Source organism: Phyllobates terribilis, unplaced genomic scaffold (genome assembly GCF_046119375.1).
Source record: "Phyllobates terribilis strain yellow unplaced genomic scaffold, ASM4611937v1 Scaffold_5__5_contigs__length_657084704, whole genome shotgun sequence".
Taxonomy (NCBI): Eukaryota; Metazoa; Chordata; class Amphibia; order Anura; family Dendrobatidae; genus Phyllobates; species Phyllobates terribilis.
Genome location: NW_027362765.1, coordinates 48,002,560 through 48,024,357, shown reverse-complemented (window position 1 = coordinate 48,024,357; position 21,798 = coordinate 48,002,560). Strand labels below are relative to the sequence as shown.

Below are 21,798 nucleotides of genomic sequence, written 5' to 3'. Positions count from 1 at the left end.
AGCAGACACATCTCTTCAACAACTGTTAAGAGGAGACTTTGTGCAGCCTGCCTTCATGGTAAAATAGCTGCTAGGAAACCACTGCTAAGGACAGGCAACAAGCAGAAGAGACTTGTTTGGGCTAAAGAACACAAGGAATGGACATTAGACCAGTGGAAATCTGTGCTTTGGTCTGATGAGTCCAAATTTGAGGTCTTTGGTTCCAACCACTGTGTCTTTGTGCGACGAAGAAAAGGTGAACGGATGGACTCTACATGCCTGGTTCCCACCGTGAAGCATGGAGGAGGAGGTGTGATGGTGTGGAGGTGCTTTGCTGGTGACTAGTGTTGAGCGATACCTTCCGAAATCGGGAAATATCGGATCGGATTGGATCGGACCGATACCGAAAAAGTATCGGATATCGCCGATTCCGATACCGGAAACCAATGCAAGTCAATGGGACAGAAATATCGGAATGAAAATAAACCCTTTCTTTCCTTGTAGGTTAATTCTACATGAAGGAAAACAACTAAGAATAATGTAGAATGTATTGGGGGAGGTGGGGGAGACAATAAAGGCATAGAGGTTTAGCCCAATCAAATGTAATAGCAGGAATTAATATTTTTTTTTAAGACGTTCTGAGTTACGGAAATATTGACTATGTTAAGTATTTTTATATTTTGTCAGATATTTATGTTTCACTACTTCCATGCTCTTCACCTTCTTTTTTACTTCTCCCACACTTTCTCCTTCATCATCCTCAGCATCTTTTTCATCCACTTCTTCTTCACCTTCTTCATCTTCTTCTTCTTCACCTTCTTCGTATTATTCTTTTTTTTTACATTCTTCATATTCTACTTCTTCATCTTCTTCATATTCTTCTTCTTCATCATATTCTTATTTGTGACAGGCATTCCTGTAGTTGTTATCTATAAAAGGTTGGACATTACACCTTTCGTTCTGCCCATCACAAAAGATTTACAACAGGATTCGTCCGCGTTCAGTTTGGCCTGCATTCGCAGGTCTTTTCCAGGGGCACCACGAGGAGGAACGGACTCACCCCCATACACTGCTTAGTCTTCTTCTGCTTATAAGTTAGATAATATCTTTTGCTCTGATTTTTAGTCTTATGCTTAATGTTCTTCCGCTTTTTGTTCTGCAGCTTCTTGTATTTCTGCTTCTTGGTTTTCTGTCTCTTGTTCTTCTGTATCTTGGTGCTTCTCTTCTCTTCTTTGTCCTCTTGGTCAACTTCTTCATGGTCATCTTCTTGGTCTTCTTCGGGGTGGTCTTCAGGGTCGTCGTCTTCGGGGGTCGTCGTCTTCGGGGTCCTTGTCTTCTTCGGGTTGGTCTTCTGGGTCCTCGTCTTCGGGGTCCTCGTCTTCTTCGGGGTGGTCTTCAGGGTCCTCGTCTTCTTCGGGGTGGTCTTCAGGGTCCTCGTCTTCAGGGTCCTCGTCTTCGGGGTCCTCGTCTTCGGGGTCCTCGTCTTCTTCGGGTTGGTCTTCAGGGTCCTCGTCTTCAGGGTCCTCGTCAGGGAGATCCAGAGTGATTACCAAGAACCATTTCAAAAAGCTTGAACTTGGAAATTTAGCAGAAGGTACAAGAAGGCTGAGGAACTACCGAGGACCAGCTGACAGTACTGGAACCCGGATGGGTAGCAGAAGGTACAAGAGCGAATGGAACTACCGAGGACCAGCTGACGGTACTGGAACTCGGTTACTAAGCAGCCCACATAGGAGTCACCTAAACCAGGCTGGGCAGGAGGGAGTACCCGTGCCAAAGACACTGCCGAGAACCAGCTGACGGTACTGGAACCCGGATGGGTAGTAGAAGGTACAAGAGCAAATGGAACTACCGAGGACCAGCTGACGGTACTGGAACCCGGATGGGTAGCAGAAGGTACAAGAGCCAATGGAACTGTTGAAGACCAGCTGACGGTACTGGAACTCGGTTACTAAGCAGGAGGTACCTGTGCCAGAAAGCACTACCAAGGACCAGCAGACATTGGTGGAACTTGGATACCGAGAAGGAGGCACCTAATCCAAAGGCACTGCCGAGAACCAGCTGATGGTACTGGAACCCGGATGGGTAGCAGAAGGTACCCATGTAAAAAAAAGTTTCAAGGCCGCGAGCCGGCCGCAGTTACCAAAACCCACAGTCCTACAGGGGGTGCTTGTCCTATTGGCACTATGGAACCAGCCTTCATTGCCAGATCCCGCAGCCCACATAGGAGTCACCTAAACTGCAGGCAACATAGAGTCGGCTAACCCGACTGCAACACGACAGGACAAGGCATTGGAGGCAAAGAGACGTTAACACTACCCAGGAAACAGCTGGCGTGCTGGAACCAGGCTGGGCAGGAGGGAGTACCCGTGCCAAAGACACTGCTGAGAACCAGCTCATGGTACTGGAACCCGGATGGGTAGTAGAAGGTACAAGAGCAAATGGAACTACCGAGGACCAGCTGACGGTACTGGAACCCGGATGGGTAGCAGAAGGTACAAGAGCCAATGGAACTGCCGAAGACCAGCTGACGGTACTGGAACTCGGTTACTAAGCAGGAGGTACCTGTGCCAGAAAGCACTACCAAGGACCAGCAGACGTTGGTGGAACTTGGATACCGAGAAGGAGGCACCTAATCCAAAGGCACTGCCGAGAACCAGCTGACGGTACTGGAACCCGGATGGGTAGCAGAAGGTACCCATGTAAAAAAAAGTTTCAAGGCCGTGAGCCGGCCGCAGTTACCAAAACCCACAGTCCTACAGGGGGTGCTTGTCCTATTGGCACTATGGAACCAGCCTTCATTGCCAGATCCCGCAGCCCACATAGGAGTCACCTAAACTGCAGGCACCATAGAGTCGGCTAACCCGACCGCAACACGACAGGACAACGCATTGGAGGCAAAGTGACGTTGACACTACCCGGAAACAGCTGGCGTGCTGGAACCAGGCTGGGCAGGAGGGAGTACCCGTGCCAAAGACACTGCCGAGAACCAGCTGACGGTACTGGAACCCGGATGGGTAGTAGAAGGTACAAGAGCAAATGGAACTACCGAGGACCAGCTGACGGTACTGGAACCCGGATGGGTAGCAGAAGGTACAAGAGCCAGTGGAACTGCCGAAGACCAGCTGACGGTACTGGAACTCGGTTACTAAGCAGGAGGTACCTGTGCCAGAAAGCACTACCAAGGACCAGCAGACGTTGGTGGAACTTGGATACCGAGAAGGAGGCACCTAATCCAAAGGCACTGCCGAGAACCAGCTGACGGTACTGGAACCCGGATGGGTAGCAGAAGGTACCCATGTAAAAAAAAGTTTCAAGGCCGTGAGCCGGCCGCAGTTACCAAAACCCACAGTCCTACAGGGGGTGCTTGTCCTATTGGCACTATGGAACCAGCCTTCATTGCCAGATCCCGCAGCCCACATAGGAGTCACCTAAACTGCAGGCACCATAGAGTCGGCTAACCCGACCGCAACACGACAGGACAACGCATTGTAGGCAAAGTGACGTTGACACTACCCGGAAACAGCTGGCGTGCTGGAACCAGGCTGGGCAGGAGGGAGTACCCGTGCCAAAGACACTGCCGAGAACCAGCTGACGGTACTGGAACCCGGATGGGTAGTAGAAGGTACAAGAGCAAATGGAACTACCGAGGACCAGCTGACGGTACTGGAACCCGGATGGGTAGCAGAAGGTACAAGAGCCAATGGAACTGCCGAAGACCAGCTGACGGTACTGGAACTCGGTTACTAAGCAGGAGGTACCTGTGCCAGAAATCACTACCAAGGACCAGCAGACGTTGGTGGAACTTGGATACCGAGAAGGAGGCACCTAATCCAAAGGCACTGCCGAGAACCAGCTGACGGTACTGGAACCCGGATGGGTAGCAGAAGGTACCCATGTAAAAAAAAGTTTCAAGGCCGTGAGCCGGCCGCAGTTACCAAAACCCACAGTCCTACAGGGGGTGCTTGTCCTATTGGCACTATGGAACCAGCCTTCATTGCCAGATCCCGCAGCCCACATAGGAGTCACCTAAACTGCAGGCACCATAGAGTCGGCTAACCCGACCGCAACACGACAGGACAACGCATTGGAGGCAAAGTGACGTTGACACTACCCGGAAACAGCTGGCGTGCTGGAACCAGGCTGGGCAGGAGGGAGTACCCGTGCCAAAGACACTGCCGAGAACCAGCTGACGGTACTGGAACCCGGATGGGTAGTAGAAGGTACAAGAGCAAATGGAACTACCGAGGACCAGCTGACGGTACTGGAACCCGGATGGGTAGCAGAAGGTACAAGAGCCAATGGAACTGCAGAAGACCAGCTGACGGTACTGGAACTCGGTTACTAAGCAGGAGGTACCTGTGCCAGAAATCACTACCAAGGACCAGCAGACGTTGGTGGAACTTGGATACCGAGAAGGAGGCACCTAATCCAAAGGCACTGCCGAGAACCAGCTGGCGGTACTGGAACCCGGATGGGTAGCAGAAGGTACCCATGTAAAAAAAAAATTTCAAGGCCGCGAGCCGGCCGCAGTTACCAAAACCCACAGTCCTACAGGGGGTGCTTGTCCTATTGGCACTATGGAACCTGCCTTCATTGCCAGATCCCGCAGCCCACATAGGAGTCACCTAAACTGCAGGCACCATAGAGTCGGCTAACCCGACCGCAACACGACAGGACAACGCATTGGAGGCGAAGTGACGTTGACACTACCCGGAAACAGCTGGCGTGCTGGAACCAGGCTGGGCAGGAGGGAGTACCCGTGCCAAAGACACTGCTAGGAAACAGCTGGCGGTGCTGGAACCCAGGGTAAATACTAAAAACAGAGTGGAGCCAGAGGCGTAATTGGAGCAACTTTAAAATCTGTAGTAGTGTGAATGTGGACAAAGCAGGAGAATTTGCCGGACACACAGCTGGAGAACAGCTGACGTTACTGAACCCCAATAACACTGGAGCAAGCATTGACTGTGCAGACGCCACTTCTGAGCAGCAACTAGCGGTATTGGAGCCCAGGGTAAATACTAAAAACAGAGGAGCCAGAGGTGTAATTGGAGCAAGTTTTAAATCAGTAGTACAGTGGATGTGGACAAAGCAGGAGAATTTGCCGGACACACAGCTGGGGAACAGCTGACGTTACTGAACCCCAATAACACTGGAGCAAGCGTTGACTGTGCAGACGCCACTTCTGAGCAGCAACTAGCTGTATTGGAGCCCAGGGTAAATACTAAAAACAGAGGAGCCAGAGGTGTAATTGGAGCAAGTTTTAAATCAGTAGTACAGTGGATGTGGACAAAGCAGGAGAATTTGCCAGACACACAGCTGGGGAACAGCTGACGTTACTGAATCCCAAGAACACTGGAGCAAGCGTTGACTGTGCAGACGGCACTTCTGAGCAGCAACTAGCGGTATTGGAGCCCAGGGTAAATACTAAAAACAGAGGAGCCAGAGGTGTAATTGGAGCAAGTTTTAAATCAGTAGTACAGTGGATGTGGACAAAGCAGGAGAATTTGCCGGACACACAGCTGGGGAACAGCTGACGTTACTGAACCCCAGTAACACTGGAGCAAGTGTTGACTGTGCAGATGGCACTTCTGAGCAGCAACTAGCGGTATTGGAGCCCGGGGTAAATACTGAAAACAGAGGAGCCAGAGGTGTAATTGGAGCAACTTTAAAATCTGTAGTAGTGAGAATGTGGACAGAGCAGGAGAAATTGCCGTCCGCACAGCAGGGGAACAGCTGACGTTACTGAACCCCAATAACACGGCAGCAAGTGTTGACTGTGCAGACGGCACTTCCGAGCGCCAACTGGCGGTGTTGGAGCTCAGGGATAATGCTGAAAACAGAGGAGCCAGAGGTGTAATTGGAGCAACTTTAAAATCTGTAGTAGTGAGAATGTGGACAGAGCAGGAGAAATTGCCTTCCGCACAGCAGGGGAACAGCTGACGTTACTGAACCCCAATAACACGGCAGCAAGTGTTGACTGTGCAGACGGCACTTCCGAGCGCCAACTGGCGGTGTTGGAGCTCAGGGATAATACTGAAAACAGAGGAGCCAGAGGTATAATTGGAGCAACTTTAAAATCTGTAGTAGTGAGAATGTGGACAGAGCAGGAGAAATTGCCGTCCGCACAGCAGGGGAACAGCTGACGTTACTGAACCCCAATAACACGGCAGCAAGTTTTGACTGTGCAGACGGCACTTCCGAGCTCCAACTGGCGGTGTTGGAGCTCAGGGATAATACTGAAAACAGAGGAGCCAGAGGTGTAATTGGAGCAACTTTAAAATCTGTAGTTGTGAGAATGTGGACAGAGCAGGAGAAATTGCCGTTCGCACAGCAGGGGAACAGCTGACGTTACTGAACCCCAATAACACGGCAGCAAGTGTTGACTGTGCAGACGGCACTTCCGAGCGCCAACTGGCGGTGTTGGAGCTCAGGGATAATACTGAAAACAGAGGAGCCAGAGGTATAATTGGAGCAACTTTAAAATCTGTAGTAGTGAGAATGTGGACAGAGCAGGAGAAATTGCCGTCCGCACAGCAGGGGAACAGCTGATGTTACTGAACCCCAATAACACGGCAGCAAGTGTTGACTGTGCAGACGGCACTTCCGAGCGCCAACTGGCGGTGTTGGAGCTCAGGGATTACAGTTCAGGTGGTAGAAACATGAACACAACAGGAGACCTGGATACTGTTGCCAACCAATTATTTATTCTGGAAGAGGACTGGCAAATTCATGAGAGATCCAGGCCTTGTTCATTTTGAGAAAAGTAAGCCGGTCAACGTTATCGGAGGATAGTCGCATGCGACGGTCTGTTAGTACACCACCTGCGGCACTAAAGACGCGTTCCGATAATACACTAGCAGCAGGGCAAGCTAGCACCTCCAATGCATACTGACTAAGCTCTGGCCATGTATCCAGCTTACAGACCCAAAACTTGAAGGGAGAAGAGCCGCCTGGGAGTACACTAAGAGGGCAAGACATGTAGTCTGTCACCATCTGACGGAAACGTTGCCTCCTGCTGACTGGAACCGTCTGTGATGGTGTAGACATTTGTGGCGGCGGGGACACAAAACTTTGCCACATTTCGGCCATACTGGTCTTGCCTTGTGCTGAGGCGCTGCTTCTGCTCCCTCTTTGTGCAGAACTTCCTCCACTGCCTCGATGCACTGAGCTGCTTTGTAAAGCACTAGCAGCACTGCTCTCGGTTGGAATGGAGAACATGATGGAATGCACCAGTGCGTCTTGGTACTCCCGCATTTAACGCTCCCGGTTCAACGGTGTTATGAGGCTTTGTAAGTTGTCCCGGTAGCGAGGATCTAGGAGGGTGGACACCCAATAATCAGCCGTGTTGAGAATGTGGGCGATGCGGCGGTCGTTTCTCAGGCACTGCAGCATGAAATCACCCATGTGCTGCAGACTGCCAACTGGCCAAGAAACGCTGTCCCCTGCTTGAGGCGTGATCTCTGCCTGCTCTGCATAACCCCACCCTCGCTCTAGATACTGACTACTAGAGCATTGTGTACCTCCCTCCTCTGGACAGATGTCTTCCTCATCCATTGACTCCTCCTCATCCTCCTCACAAAGTGTCCCCTGCCTAGGCCTTTGTGAGGAACCACGTTGCGCAGACTGTAGAGAAGCAGATGGCATTTGTGACTCCTCATCCTCCACCTCTTCCAAAACCTCGTCCCTTAGTGCTTGCAGTGTTTTTTCAAGCAGGCAGATAAGCGGGATAGTCATGCAGACTAGTGCATCATCTGCACTCGCCATCCGCGTGGAATAATCGAAGGCACGCAAAACGTGGCAAATGTCCTTCATAGAGGCCCACTCAGTGGTGGTGAAGTGTGAACGGCGCACTGCGACTTGTTTGCGCCTGCTGCAGCTGGTACTCCATTACTGCTGCCTGCTGCTCACACAACCTCTCCAACATATGTAACGTTGAATTCCACCTGGTGGGTAGGTCACATATGATGCGATGTTCCGGAAGATGTAATCGGCGCTGCAGAGCTGCAATGCGTGATCTTGCGTTGCTGGAACGCCGCAAGTGAGCGCACTCTATGCGGACCTTATGAAGCAGTGCATCAAGATCCGGATAGTCCCTCAAAAAACTCTGCACGACCAAGTTGAGCACATGTGCCAGACATGGGATGTGAGTGAGGTTGCCTAGGCCCAGAGCTGCCACCAGATTTCGGCCATTGTCACACACTACCATGCCTGGCTGGAGATTCGCTGGCACAAACCACACGTCGCTCTGCTGCTTGATGGCATTCCAGAGCTCCTGCGCTGTGTGGCTTCGATTCCCCAAATAAATTAATTTTAATACGGCCTGTTGACGTTTGGCCACGGCTGTGCTCATATCGGTCATCATAACAGGTAACCGTTCACGGGTCGATGTGGAGGTAGACCGTGACGGCTTCTGCAGCGCTGATTCAGAGGAACTGGAGTATGAGGAGGAGTCAATGTGTACAGACTGGATTCCTGCAATCCTTGGAGTTGGCAGAACACGTACAGCGCCACTCTCAAGATCTGTACCCAGCTCTACAACATTTACCCAATGGGCAGTGAGGGAAAGGTATCGTCCCTGTCCATGCTTACTGGTCCACGCATCGGTGGTCAGGTGGACCTTGCTACTGACGGCGTTTTGTAGCGCATGTTTAATTTTTCCCTCCACATGATGTTGCAGGGCAGGGACGGCTTGCCTGCTGAAATAATAGCGGCTGGGCACGTTGTATTGTGGGACTGCCAATGCCATAAAGTTACGGAATGTGTCAGTCTCCACCAGCCTGAATGATAGCATTTCAAGGGCCAGTAGTTTAGCAATGCCAGCATTCAGAGCCTGTGCTCGGGGGAGGTTTGCCGAGTATGGGCGCCTTTTCTCCCATGCCTGTGCTAACGATGGCTGTAGACTGGCCTGGGAGTGTGAGGATGACTGAGAAAGTGGTGCTGTGGGTGGAATTACACTGTGTCTCTGTACAACAGTGCCAGAGATTCTTCCATGGCGATCCTGTGAGGAAGCCGAACCAGCTGTGTGTGAGCTGGAGGAAGAGGCTACAACACGAGCTGAAGAGGTGGTAGGTGGCGCTGTAGGTTGGCCTAGGTCTTCAGTGTGTTTTTGTAACTCCACCACGTGCTTGGTCCGCACATGTTTCCACATATTTGTGGTATTGAGGTTGCTGACACTTTTCCCTCTTTTCACCTTCTGATTACACAGCTTGCATTTGACAAAGCAAATGTCATCTGCAACTGTGTCAAAAAAGGACCAGGCACTGCAAGTCTTGGGAGTGCCCGCTTTGGATTTTGGAAGAGCCATGCTCCTAATGGGTGCCGAAGTGGAGGCTACAGGCAACCAAGTCTGCCCCCTCCCTCTCCCTCCTTTTTGGGCTGTTCGGGGAATCTCTTCCTCAGAGCTGCTCCCACCACCTTCCTGTCCCTCACGCCATGATGGGTCAAGGACCTCATCATCTACACCACCCTCTTCAAACAGCTGCTTCTCCTGGGTAGTCTCGACAGCACAGTACGCACCAGAAAGTGGCACCTGAGTCTCATCATCAGATGCGTACTGAGGTGTGCTGCTGACCATAGGCACTGGCCCACCCGCCTCTTCAGATTCAGAAAGACAAAACAGTTGCGCATCACTGCATACTACCTCTTCTTCAAATTCTCGAATTCTGCTTGGCTGGCCCCCTGTTTCCAAGCCAAGAGATTCAGAGAACAGAAGTAGAGATGGCTCCTGTCCAGGGCTCTCTGACTGCCTGGGCAATTTGGCAGGTGGTGAAGAGACAGATGGGTGCTCTTCAGTGCTCAGGACCTGAGAGGATCTGGAACTAATTGAAGTCGATGCGTTAGCTGCCATCCATCCGACAACGGCTTCAATTTGGTCCTCCCGCAGCAGTGGGGTACAGCTAGCTCCTACAAAGCTGCGCATAAAGGACTGTTCCCTGGTAAAACTGGGGGATGCTGAGTCACTGGTGCCCGCAGCAGGCACAGAATCCCCACGTCCTCTCCCTGCAGGCACAGAATCCTCACGTCCTCTACCTACAGAAACTCCACGCCCACGCCCACGACCACATGCCTTACTCCGTGCCTTCTTCATCTTGGTAGACTGATAAAGATAGGCAGAAAAGTACTAAGGGCTTAGTGTGCTTATTCCTGAACAGCTGCTAACAGGTATAAGAAACATTAATTTTATAAAGTGTGGACTAGACTTTAATATGAGCTAATGTGGCCTACACAACTGTAAAGTGGAGTGTTTGGTGAACTTTATATAGGTTTTTTTGTCACAAAAAGACACTGGATGTGCCTAAAGATGTAATACCGATAGTATCACAAACTTTTTGTAGCTATTACAATGTAGGAAGGTAACCTACAATGCAATAGATGAGGCTACAAAAAATAGGCTAATACTAATCTGGCTGGGGCTGCAGGGCCCAATGCTGCAGAAAGGCTCCTCTAACTACTCCTATATAGTGTGTTTGGAACCAATTTAGCTGAATACGGATGGAACCACCACACTAATAGGAGAAATCAGGAAAAATTATGAATTGGCAAAAAAGGACAATGTATGAGGCAGTGAGACACACTGAGTGCACTACAACAAGACGTGGCTGAAGTACACACTACGGGGTGAGCTGCACTCACACACACAGACCTTGCAGACAGCGGTGAACAGTACAGATGCAGAGCACTGTGCACTAGCGCTGCAAGACCAAAAAAATTTCTCTATCTACTCCTATATAGTGTGTTTGGAACCAATTTAGCTGAATACGGATGGAACCACCACACTAATAGGAGATATCAGGAAAAATTATGAATTGGCAAAAAAGGACAATGTATGAGGCAGTGACACACACTGAGTGCACTACAACCAGATGTAGTTGAAGCACACACTACAGGGTGAGCTGCACTCACACACACAGACCTTGCAGAAAGCGGTGAACAGCACAGAGAACTGTGCACTAGCGCTGCAAGGCACAGCGATTTATAAAGTAGCTTGGGTAAAGCAGAATAGACCAAATAGGTAGCTAAAACTGTCCCTCAGAACAACAGCGTCCTATCCCTAACTGAATTCACAGCAGAGTGAGCTCAAAATGGCGGCGGCGGCTTTTATAGTGCATCATGACATCATTTCAGCAGCCAATCACAGCCATGCCATTAGTTAAGATGCCTACATGCCTAACAGGATGTGCCCACACTTCTTAGGATCCTCATTGGCTGTATAAAATGAAAATGGCTCATTGCATTATGGGAACTTCCGATTCCGGTATACGATATTGCAAAAGTATCGGAATTAAGTATCGGAATTCCGATACCGCGAATATCGGCCGATACCCGATATTTCAGTATCGGAATGCTCAACACTACTGGTGACACTATTGGGGATTTATTCAAAATTGAAGGCATACTGAACCAGCATGGCTACCACAGCATCTTGCAGCGGCATGCTATTCCATCTGGTTTGCGCTTAGTTGGACCATCATTTATTTTTCAACAGGACAATGACCCCAAACACACCTCCAGGCTGTGTAAGGGCTATTTGACCAAGAAGGAGAGTGATGGGGTGCTACGCCAGATGACCTGGCCTCCACAGTCACCAGACCTGAACCCAATCGAGATGGTTTGGGGTGAGCTGGACCGCAGAGTGAAGGCAAAAGGGCCAACAAGTGCTAAGCATCTCTGGGAACTCCTTCAAGATTGTTGGAAGAACATTTCTGGTGACTACCTCTTGAAGCTCATCAACAGAATGCCAAGAGTATGCAAAGCAGTCATCAAAGCAAAAGGTGGCTACTTTGAAGAACCTAGAATATAAGACACATTTTCAGTTGTTTCACACTTTTTTGTTAAGTATATAATTCCACATGTGTTAATTCATAGTTTTGATGCCTTCAGTGTGAATGTACAATTTTCATAGTCATGAAAATACAGAAAAATCTTTAAATGAGAAGGTGTGTCCAAACTTTTGGTCTGTACTGTATCTCTAAGCTGTGCGTGGTTAATGGCTCTAATGACTCCATGTCATGAATTTCATGATGTTTTCAATTTTAAGGAATGAAAATTACTGTACAATCTCTCCTAAAATGAGGAGCACTAACACTTTTTCTACCTTTCTAATCAGGATTTATAGTAGCTACAATGGTCCATCATAAATGAGTGCAACTCTGGTTTAGTGCACTATGTTGAAAGGTTCTCTCTAAATGTCTAATATTTCTTAAAGAAACTTGTCAATCAGAAAATATTGTCCCCTATAATAGTTTGAGATCACTAAGTACTACCATGTCATATATTCTAGTTCTGAGGTGCACAACATTTTTTGCTCCAAGAGCCACATTAAAATACTAAACCAATCCCAAGGTCCACCAAAAAAGTTAATGGGGTACTTCCATGAATACATCGCTAGAATCACCATCAGAACATTATTATTATTATTATTATTAATAATTATTATAGCGCCATTTATTCCATGGCGCTTTACATGTGAAAAAGGGGTATAATACAAGAACAATTACAATAATCTTGAACACAATGTGACAGCGACTGGTACAGGAGGAGCGAGGACCCTGCCCGCGAGGGCTCACATTCTACGAGGGATGGGTGAGGATACAGTAGGTGAGGGTAGAGCTGGTCGTGCAGCGGTATGGTGGAGCGGTGGTTACTGCAGGTTGTAGGCTTGTCGGAAGAGGTGGGTCTTCAGGTCTTCAGGTTCCTTTTGAAGGTTTCCACGGTAGGCGAGAGTCTGATACGTTGGGGTAGAGAGTTCCAGAGTAGGGCGGAAGCACGGGAGAAATCTTGTATACGGTTGTGGGAGGAGGAGATAAGAGCGGAGTAGAGCAGGAGATCTTGTGAGGATCGGAGGTTGCGTGCAGGTATGTAACGGGAGACTAGGTCGGAGATATATGGAGGAGACAGGTTGTGAATGGCTTTGTATGTCATGGTTAGGGTTTTGAACTGGAGTCTCTGAGCAATGGGGAGCCAATGAAGAGATTGACAGAGAGGAGAGGCCAGGGAATAGCGGGGGGACAGGTTGATTAGTCGAGCAGCAGAGTTTAGGATAGATTGGAGGGGTGCGAGAGTGTTAGAGGGGAGGCCACAGAGCAGGAGGTTGCAGTAGTCGAGGCGGGAGATGATGAGGGCATGCACTAGTGTTTTTGCAGATTCATGGTTTAGGAATGTGCGGATCCGGGAGATATTTTTGAGTTGGAGTCGGCAGGAAGTGGAAAGGGCTTGGATATGTGGTTTGAAGGAGAGTTCCGAGTCCAGGGTTACCCCAAGGCAGCGAGCTTGAGGGACAGGGGAGAGTGGGCAGCCATTGACGTTGATAGATAGGTCAGTTGGGAGGGTTGAATGAGATGGCGGAAAGATGATGAATTCTGTTTTGTCCATGTTAAGTTTTAGAAATCTGGCAGAGAAGAAGGCTGAAATAGCAGACAGACATTGTGGGATTTTGGTTAATAAGGAGGTGATATCGGGTCCAGAGAGGTAGATCTGTGTGTCATCAGCATAGAGGTGATAATGAAAGCCATGAGACTCTATGAGGTGTAGATGGAGAAGAGCAGGGGTCCTAGAACTGAACCTTGGGGGACACCGACAGATAGGGGGCGAGATGAAGAGGTGGTGTGTGAGTGGGAGACACTGAATGTCCGGTCTGTTAGGTATGAGGAGATCCAGGATAGGGCCAAGTCTGTGATGCCGAGAGATGAGAGAGTCTGGAGTAAGAGGGAATGGTCCACTGTGTCAAAGGCAGATGACAGGTCTAGGAGGAGGAGGACAGAGTAGTGTCGCTTAGATTTGGCGGTTAGTAGGTCGTTTGTGACTTTAGTCAGTGCAGTTTCAGTAGAATGGTGCGGTCGGAAACCAGATTGTAGGCGGTCAAAGAGGGAGCAGGAGGAGAGGTGGGAGGACAGTTCAGAATGGACATGTTGTTCCAGTAGTTTTGAGGCATAGGGGAGAAGTGATATGGGGCGATAGCTAGACACGGAGGATGGGTCAAGGGAGGGCTTTTTGAGGATGGGTGTGATTAAGGCATGTTTGAAGCATGAGGGGAAGACACCAGTTGTTAGTGACAGGTTGAAGAGGTGGGTTAGGGCTGGGATGAAGATAGTGGTAAGGTTTGGGATGAGGTGGGACGGGATTGGGTCAAGTTTACAGGTGGTGAGGTGTGATTTGGAGAGTAAGGAGGAAAGTTGATCTTCAGAAATGGTGGAGAATGTAGTTTTGGAGGAGGAGGGTTGAGTAGGTGTGGGGAGGGGCGGTGGGGGCTTTAGGCAAAAACTTTGTCTGATGGTGTCAATCTTCTGCTTGAAGAATGAGGCAAAGTCTTCAGCTGAAATAAGAGGAGAGGGAGGAGGCACTGGGGGACGGAGGAGAAAACTGAAGGTGTTGAATAGTTGTTTAGGGTTGTGAGACAGGGAGGATATGAGAGATGCAAAGTATGTTTGTTTTGCTGCAGTGAGTGTGGACTTGAAGGTAGTGAGGGACTGTTTGAATGCGATGAAGTGCTCATGGGAGTGGGACCTTTTCCATCTACGTTCAGCAACCCTGGAGGCCCGTCGCAGTTCTTTAGTTAGGCTGGTGTGCCAGGGTTGTCTGTTGATTGTGCGAGCCTTGATATGCGTGAGGGGGCGACCGAATCGAGAGCTGCAGCTGTTGTGGTGTTGTATAAAGTGGCAGCAGCATCTGCATCATGTAAGGAACTAATGTCTGTAAGAGGGAGGAGGGATTCAGAGAGAGAGTGTAGGTCAAGGTGTTTGAGATTTCTACGAGGGTATGCAAGTTTGTGGAGTGGGGATTGTTGCCCCGTGGAGGAGAGAGAAGAGAATGTGAGTAGGTTGTGGTCAGAAAGAGGGAGAGGTGAGTTAGAGAAGTTAGATAGGGAACAGAGGCGGGTGAAGATGAGGTCCAGCGTGTGGCCGTCTTTGTGGGTGGGTGTGGAAGACCACTGAGTAAGACCAAAGGAGGAAGTGAGGGATAGAAGCTTAGAGGCAGCTGAGAGGGAAGTGTCAATGGGGATGTTAAAGTCACCCATGAGGATAGTGGGGATGGCAACGGAGAGGAAATGAAGTAGCCAGGTGGTGAAGTGGTCAAAGAAAGTGGTGGTTGATCCTGGGGGGGCGGTAAATGACAGCTAGTTGGAGGTTGGATGGGGAGTAGATGCGCACGCAGTGCACTTCAAAAGAGGGGAGAGTAATTGCGGGCGGCAGTGGGATATGGGTGAAGGAGCAGTTATCTGAGAGGAGGAAACCTATTTCTCCACCGTGCTTGCCGGTGGGGCGGGGGGTATGGGAGAGGTGGAATCCGCCATAGGAAAGTGCAGCAGGAGAGGCTGTGTCGGAGGGGGTGAGCCAGGTTTCAGTGATGCCGAGGAAGGAAAGCTTGTTAGTGATGAAGAGATCGTGAATGTAGGAAAGTTTATTGCAGACAGAGCGAGCGTTCCATAGAGCTCCTGTTAGTGGAACTGGGGAAGCGGGGGCTGGGCGTATAGGTATAAGGTTAGAAGGGTTACGAGAGTTTGGGATAGATCGTGGGTAGGAGGTGGAAGAGATTGTAGGGATGTGGTGAGGATGGCCGGGATTTGGAGAGATGTCGCCGGCAGTGAGGAGGAGCAGAGAAAGCGTTATTAGGTGGGAGCAGGAGAGGGCATGAGGTGGCTGTCTGTGTTTGGAGACAAAGGATTGTATGTTGTGGAATAGCTCTGAGGAGGAGGTGAGATGGGTGGGGAGAATGGAGGGAGAGATGAAGAGTTTTTTACTAGGTGTAGGGATTAGGGGTGGTTGTAAGAAGTGAAGGATTAAGGGGGTGAGAGTGAAAACAAAGACAAACATTGTTTACTGTGACTTAGTATTCAGTTACCTTCAGTTCACTTCAGATTCAATTCAGGATTAATTCAAATTTCAGACAGTTCAGCTCATGGACACTTAAGCTGAGGGACACAGACTGAAGTCTGACACAGACTCCTAGTTCTCAATATATGGGCTACAGAATGCATTCAGCTGTGAAGCAGACGGGAGTGGTCTGTGCTCATCTTGATCAGCTGATTAGATTGAACCAGATGCTGGATGCTCAAGACAGAGTAAACAAGGCCATAAATGAAAGTGGGGGTGGCTGGGTCACATACCAGGGGGACATAGGGGTAGAGAAATATAGAGAAATCTGCATGGGAGTCAAGACGGAAAAGCTTGGTGACGTACCATTAGAGAATTGGAACAGAACGGTATAGGGAAGACAGCATGGAATTCAGCATGGGAAAAGCTGGGTGACGTACCATTAGAGAATTGGAACAGAACGGTATAGGGAAGACAGCATGGAATTCAGCATGGGAAAAGCTGGGTGACGTACCAGTAGAGAATTGGAACAGAACGGTATAGGGAAGGCAGCATGGAATTCAGCATGGGAAAAGCTGGGTGACGTACCATTAGAGAATTGGAACAGAACGGTATAGGGAAGACAGCATGGAATTCAGCACGGGAAAAGCTGGGTGACGTACCATTAAAGAAGTTATCCACTAATTTGACATTGATGCCCTATCAATAGGATAGGGCATCAATCTATGATCGGTCCTTACCTGCGGTGCCTGGCCGTCCATCTGTAGTGTCCGCCGCTTGTAACTGCACATCTGCCTCCCATTTAATTGAATGGGAGGCCGATGTCGCGGGTGTGTCAGAAGTGACAACAGTCGCCCTGCAGTTGGTTGCATGAGATCTCTATGTTTTTCATTACAGACATCTTCTTAGAGGCTGTCTTTAGGATCTAGTGGCTACCTTCCTTTGGCTAATTAACTCCCTGGTCTGGGTGTATAAATACCTGCTGTGTACAGAGGGAGGTGCCCTTGATATTCATTACTCCTTATGAGATTTCAGCAAGAGCAGTACTTCCTCCTCTCTGGTGTTTGAGGACGTGTGCGCATTTGTCTGGAGTCGTCTAAAAGCTAAGCGATTTCCCCTATTTGTCCTTCCTTTTTGTCTTTAGAGTTCAGTGGTGATCGACTAGTGCTCATCTCCTCCCTTCCCTAGCCTGAGTCTAACGCCAAGGAAAGACAGGGCGAGGAACACGTGCAGCAATTGGTTAACAGCCAATATAGGGTCGATAGTTGAGACAGGGTGACACTAGACCAGACTAGGAGGTCTCCACTTTCCCATTTCCCTAGTGTCTGGGCTCCCTTTCCCTCTTCCCTCTGTGTTGCACTAAGTTTATCCCACACCTTGCATGACAGCGGATGTGCAGTTAAAAGCGGCGGCCACTGCAACTTGACGGCCAGGCACCGCAGGTAAGGACTTGCGGCCGCTGCTGCCAGCACCGATAACAGCTGATCGGCGGGGGTGCCGCGTGTGGATAGGGCATCAATGTCAAAGTAGTGGACAACCCCTTTAATACATCACCAGAATCAAGTTCTGCTCAAAAAAAAAAATCAGTATGAGGCTATGTGCCCACGATGCAGAAATGCTCAGGATTTTTTCCTGAGCGTTTCTGCATCTCCCTGGCAGAAAAAAACGCATGCGGATTGTACATGCATTTTCCTGCCAGGGACATGCGGAAGTGAAGCGTTCTTCACTTGCATTTGCGCATGCGGGTTGACAAGCGCTTTCCAAGCGATTTTAGCATCACTTGGAAAGTGCTTGACAACTTGGTCACACTATATAAATCCATGCAAACACGCTAATTTAAAATGAGTTTTTGCAGCAGAAGCTTGCCAAGTCCTCCTCATAATCTCAAATCTCTAAGTTTTGAGAATTTTTAAGTTTTTAACATAGCCATTAAGCACATCATGGATTGTTACATGTGTACAAGATCAGAACCACCGTTAGTACATAAGTGCAGCGCCAGAATCACCGTCAGTACACGTATGCAGAGCCAGAACCACAGTCAGTACATGAATGTAGCATCAGAACCACCGTCAGTACATGAATTCATCACCAGAACCACCATCAGTACATGTATGCAGCACCAATCTTTGTACAGTGGTCAATTGTAATGTCAGATCAGCCCCATATATAATTGTATTGCTTAAACCCAAAATTCCCAGTATATCCTAAACAATGGTAAGGACATGCTGGGAGTTGTTGTTACCAGCCATCATCAGACTGCAAACCATACATGAGTCACAGTACTGATGAGACACAGACAGGATCAGAAACATTTACATCCAGGTACCTTACAGGTGACATCTTCACTGATTCAAATCATACCCATCCTTTTTGTCTCGATACAGTACAGACAACATGATGAGATTTCACGAGCAGAGCTCATCTCTGCAGACTTCCATCTTCTCCGTCTGCAAAAGCACTTCTCGACACAGTGCCCTTATAAATAAATGAATTATTTTTCTGCCACATCAATATAAATATCTCCCAATCTGCAACCCTGAAAAGTAACACCGAACACAAAACAAACACATTTAATCTTTGGCTAGCTGTTTTTGGAGAGCTTACCAGTGCCCGCTGAGTCCTTGCCTCCTCAGCAGCCTGGCTCCAGTAGCAGCGTGATGAGGTCAGTGCTCACACTCACCCCCTTAACCATCAGCTACATTTAATTCCAATAGGGAAATAAGGTCCCAGAAATCCAGTCTCCAGCCAGTCTGAAAAATTGTGTATCAGTGAGGCCCCTGTAGATAGGAAAAAAGACACACATGCCCCCACCAGATGGAGGACAAGAAATGCTAATGTTGGCATGATTACAGTATGGTCCGTGGAAACAGGCTGGGGGTGACATTTGTTACAGACAATATTGCAGTAAAACAGAAGAAAAGAAAAGCGCATAAAGTGACTGTGTTGCCATCATAGAATTCATCTTTAGGAGTAGTGACTATTTTGACTCCACAGGTATTCTCTGGAAACTAACACGCAGTGGATGCTGAAGAGAGAAAATTGCATATATGCTGTTTTAGTGCCCAATAAGGGGTGCGCAGCTTGTGCTTCAGGAGACATGACCAACATAAATTTTTAAGTGGTTCTTCCTGCTACAGAAATGCTAAAAATGTGGACGATAACAGTATTTGGGCACACAGCAGGACTCAGAAGCGAGGGGAATATTTGGCTTTGGGAGCGCAGATTTTGCTGGATTGGTTCATGGAATCCATGTTGCTTTTTAAGGTCTACTGTTAAATTGTTAGCTGTTTTTGTCTTGGTAAATGTGATTTTGCCACATAACTTGAAATTTCTTGGGAAATTTTAGAAATGTTATAAAAATATAATTCAGTTTAATTTATTCAAAAATAATCTTTATTCTTGGCAGGTGACTGCCCCAAGAGATCGCAGGGACAAGTGACATCTTCAATTAACAAATCAGATGATCTTGATATCTGTCAAGATATAACTGATGTCTATGCCACTATTCCAGAAATACAGTCTTTTGTTACACATCCAAAAACTAACATACAGGTGAAAATATTTTCTTCTTCAGAGTGTGGGAAATATATTAATCCAAAATTAGAGCTTGTTAGACAAAAAACAGATCACGCAAGGAAGATGTCATTTTCATGTTCAGAATGTGGGAAACATTTTGCAGTTAAGTCAAACTTAGTTGCTCATCACAGAATTCACACAGGGGAGAAACCATTTTTTTGTTCAGAATGTGGGAAACATTTTAGCCAGAAATCAACTCTTGTTAGACATCAGAAAATTCACACAGGGAAAAAGCCATTTTCATGTTCTGATTGTGGGAAATGTTTTCCTTATGAATCAAGTCTTTTTAAACATCAGAAAATGCACACAGGGGAGAAGCCATATTTATGTTCAGAATGTGGTAAATGTTTTGGATATAAATCATATCTTGTTAATCATCAGAGAATTCACACAGGGGAGAAGCCATTTTCATGTTCAGAATGTGGGAAATGTTTTGCAGATAAAAAAAGTCTTGTTACACATCAGAGAAATCACATAGGAGAGAAGCCATATTCATGTTCAGAATGTGAGAAATGTTTTGCAGATAAAAAAAGTCATGTTAACCATCAGCGAACTCACACAGGGGAGAAGCCATTTTCATGTTCAGAATGTGGGAAATGTTTTGCAGATAAAAAAAGTCTTGTTACACATCAGAGAACTCACACAGGGGAGAAGCCATATTTATGTTCAGAATGTGGGAAATGTTTTGCAGATAAAAAAATTCTTGTTAAACATCAGAGAACTCACACAGGGGAGAAACCATTTTCATGTTCAGAATGTGGGAAATGTTTTGGATATAAAACATATCTTGTTAATCATCAGAGAATTCACACAGGGGAGAAACCATTTTCATGTTCAGAATGTGGGAAATGTTTTGCAGATAAAAAAAGTCTTGTTACACATCAGAGAACTCACACAGGAGAGAAGCCATATTCATGTTCAGAATGTGGGAAATGTTTTGCAGATAGAAAAAGTTGTGTTAAACATCAGAGAACTCACACAGGGGAGAAGCCATTTTCATGTTCAGACTGTGGGAAATGTTTTACCAATAAATGGAATCTTACTAAACATCAAATATCTCACAAAGGGAGAATCCAGTATCATACCTAGAAGGTGGGAAATGTTTTACTTGAAAATAGTGTTGAGCGATACCTTCCGATATCAGGAAATATCGTATCGGATTGGATCGGGCCAATACCCAAAAAGTATCGGATATCGCCGATTCCGATACCGGAAACCAATGCAAGTCAATGGGACACAAATATCGGAATGAAAATAAACCCTTTCTTTCCTTGTAGGTTAATTCTACATGAAGTAAAACAACTAAGAATAATGTAGAATGACATGAAAAGCCGGCAATTCATCAGCGCATACACCGGTACCCGACAATTTACAACAGAAAGAATAGAGCATCACACATAGATTAGATAGATAGAAATATGTCAGTCACATATATATGAAGTACAGTGACAGTGTTGCTTACTGTACTTGTCATTTAGTGTAAAGGATTTATTAAAAAAAATATTAGTGTTTTCGTGCACCGTCTCTTTAAAAAAGCCGGCCGGCAATTCAGCAGCGGTACCCGACAATTTATAACAGACAGAATAGAGCTTCACACATAGATTAGATAGATAGAAACATGTCAGCCACATATATAAGAAGTACAGTGACAGTGTTGCTTACTGTACTTGTCATTTAGTGTAAAGGATTTATTTAAAAAAATAATAGTGTTTTCATGCACTGTCTCTTTAAGAAAGCCGGCCGGCAATTCAGCATCTGTACCCGACAATTTAGAATAGAAAGAATAGAGAATCACACATAGATTAGATAGATAGAAACATGTCAGTCACATATATATGAAGTACAGTGACAGTGTTGATTACTGTACTTGTCATTTAGTGTTAAAATAAAGGATTTATTTAAAAAAAAATGGGCGTGGGGTTCCCCTTAATTTTAGGCTCTAGCGGAGGTTAAGCAGACAGCTGGGGCAAATGTTTGAAGCCTGGGAAGGGGGTAATACCCACGGAGCTTCCCAGGCTACTAATATCAGCCCCCAGCTGAATACCTAGCCTTTACTAGCTATTAAAATGGGGGAACCCCCCAAAAAAAATAACGTGGGGTCCCCCCTAATTTAATAGCTAGCACAGGCTAGGCAGACAGCTGGGGGCTGATATTAATAGCCCAGGAAGGGTGCCATGAATATTGGCCCCCTCCCAGGCTAGAAACACCAGCCGTCAGCCGCCCCAGAAATGGCGCATCCATAGGATGCGCCAATTCTGGCACTTAGCCTCGCTCTTCCACGCTGCCCTGGTGCGGTGGCAGGGGGTAATAGGGTTGGGGTTGATGTCAGCTTATAATGCCAGCTGACATCAAGCCCAGGTTAGTAATGGAGAGGCGTCTATAAGACACCCCCATTACTAACCCCATAGTCAAAGTTAAAAGAAAACACAAA

General features: G+C 47.6%; 1 protein-coding gene across 2 annotated transcripts in view; it reads left to right on the top strand.

The window, feature by feature from the left end:
* The window catches only part of LOC141271909 (uncharacterized), a 48,361-nt gene extending 27,066 nt beyond the window's left edge, over window positions 1–21,295 (top strand). The window contains exon 7 of one of the 2 annotated variants that reach the window (XM_073682142.1): window positions 19,198–21,295. In XM_073682142.1, the coding sequence (XP_073538243.1) occupies window positions 19,198–20,456 (1,259 nt within the window). In that variant the 3' untranslated portion in view covers window positions 20,457–21,295. The remainder of the gene's footprint in view (window positions 1–19,197) is intronic. The other variant, XM_073682141.1, reaches the window with a different exon arrangement.
* The last annotated feature ends 503 nt before the right edge of the window (window positions 21,296–21,798 follow it).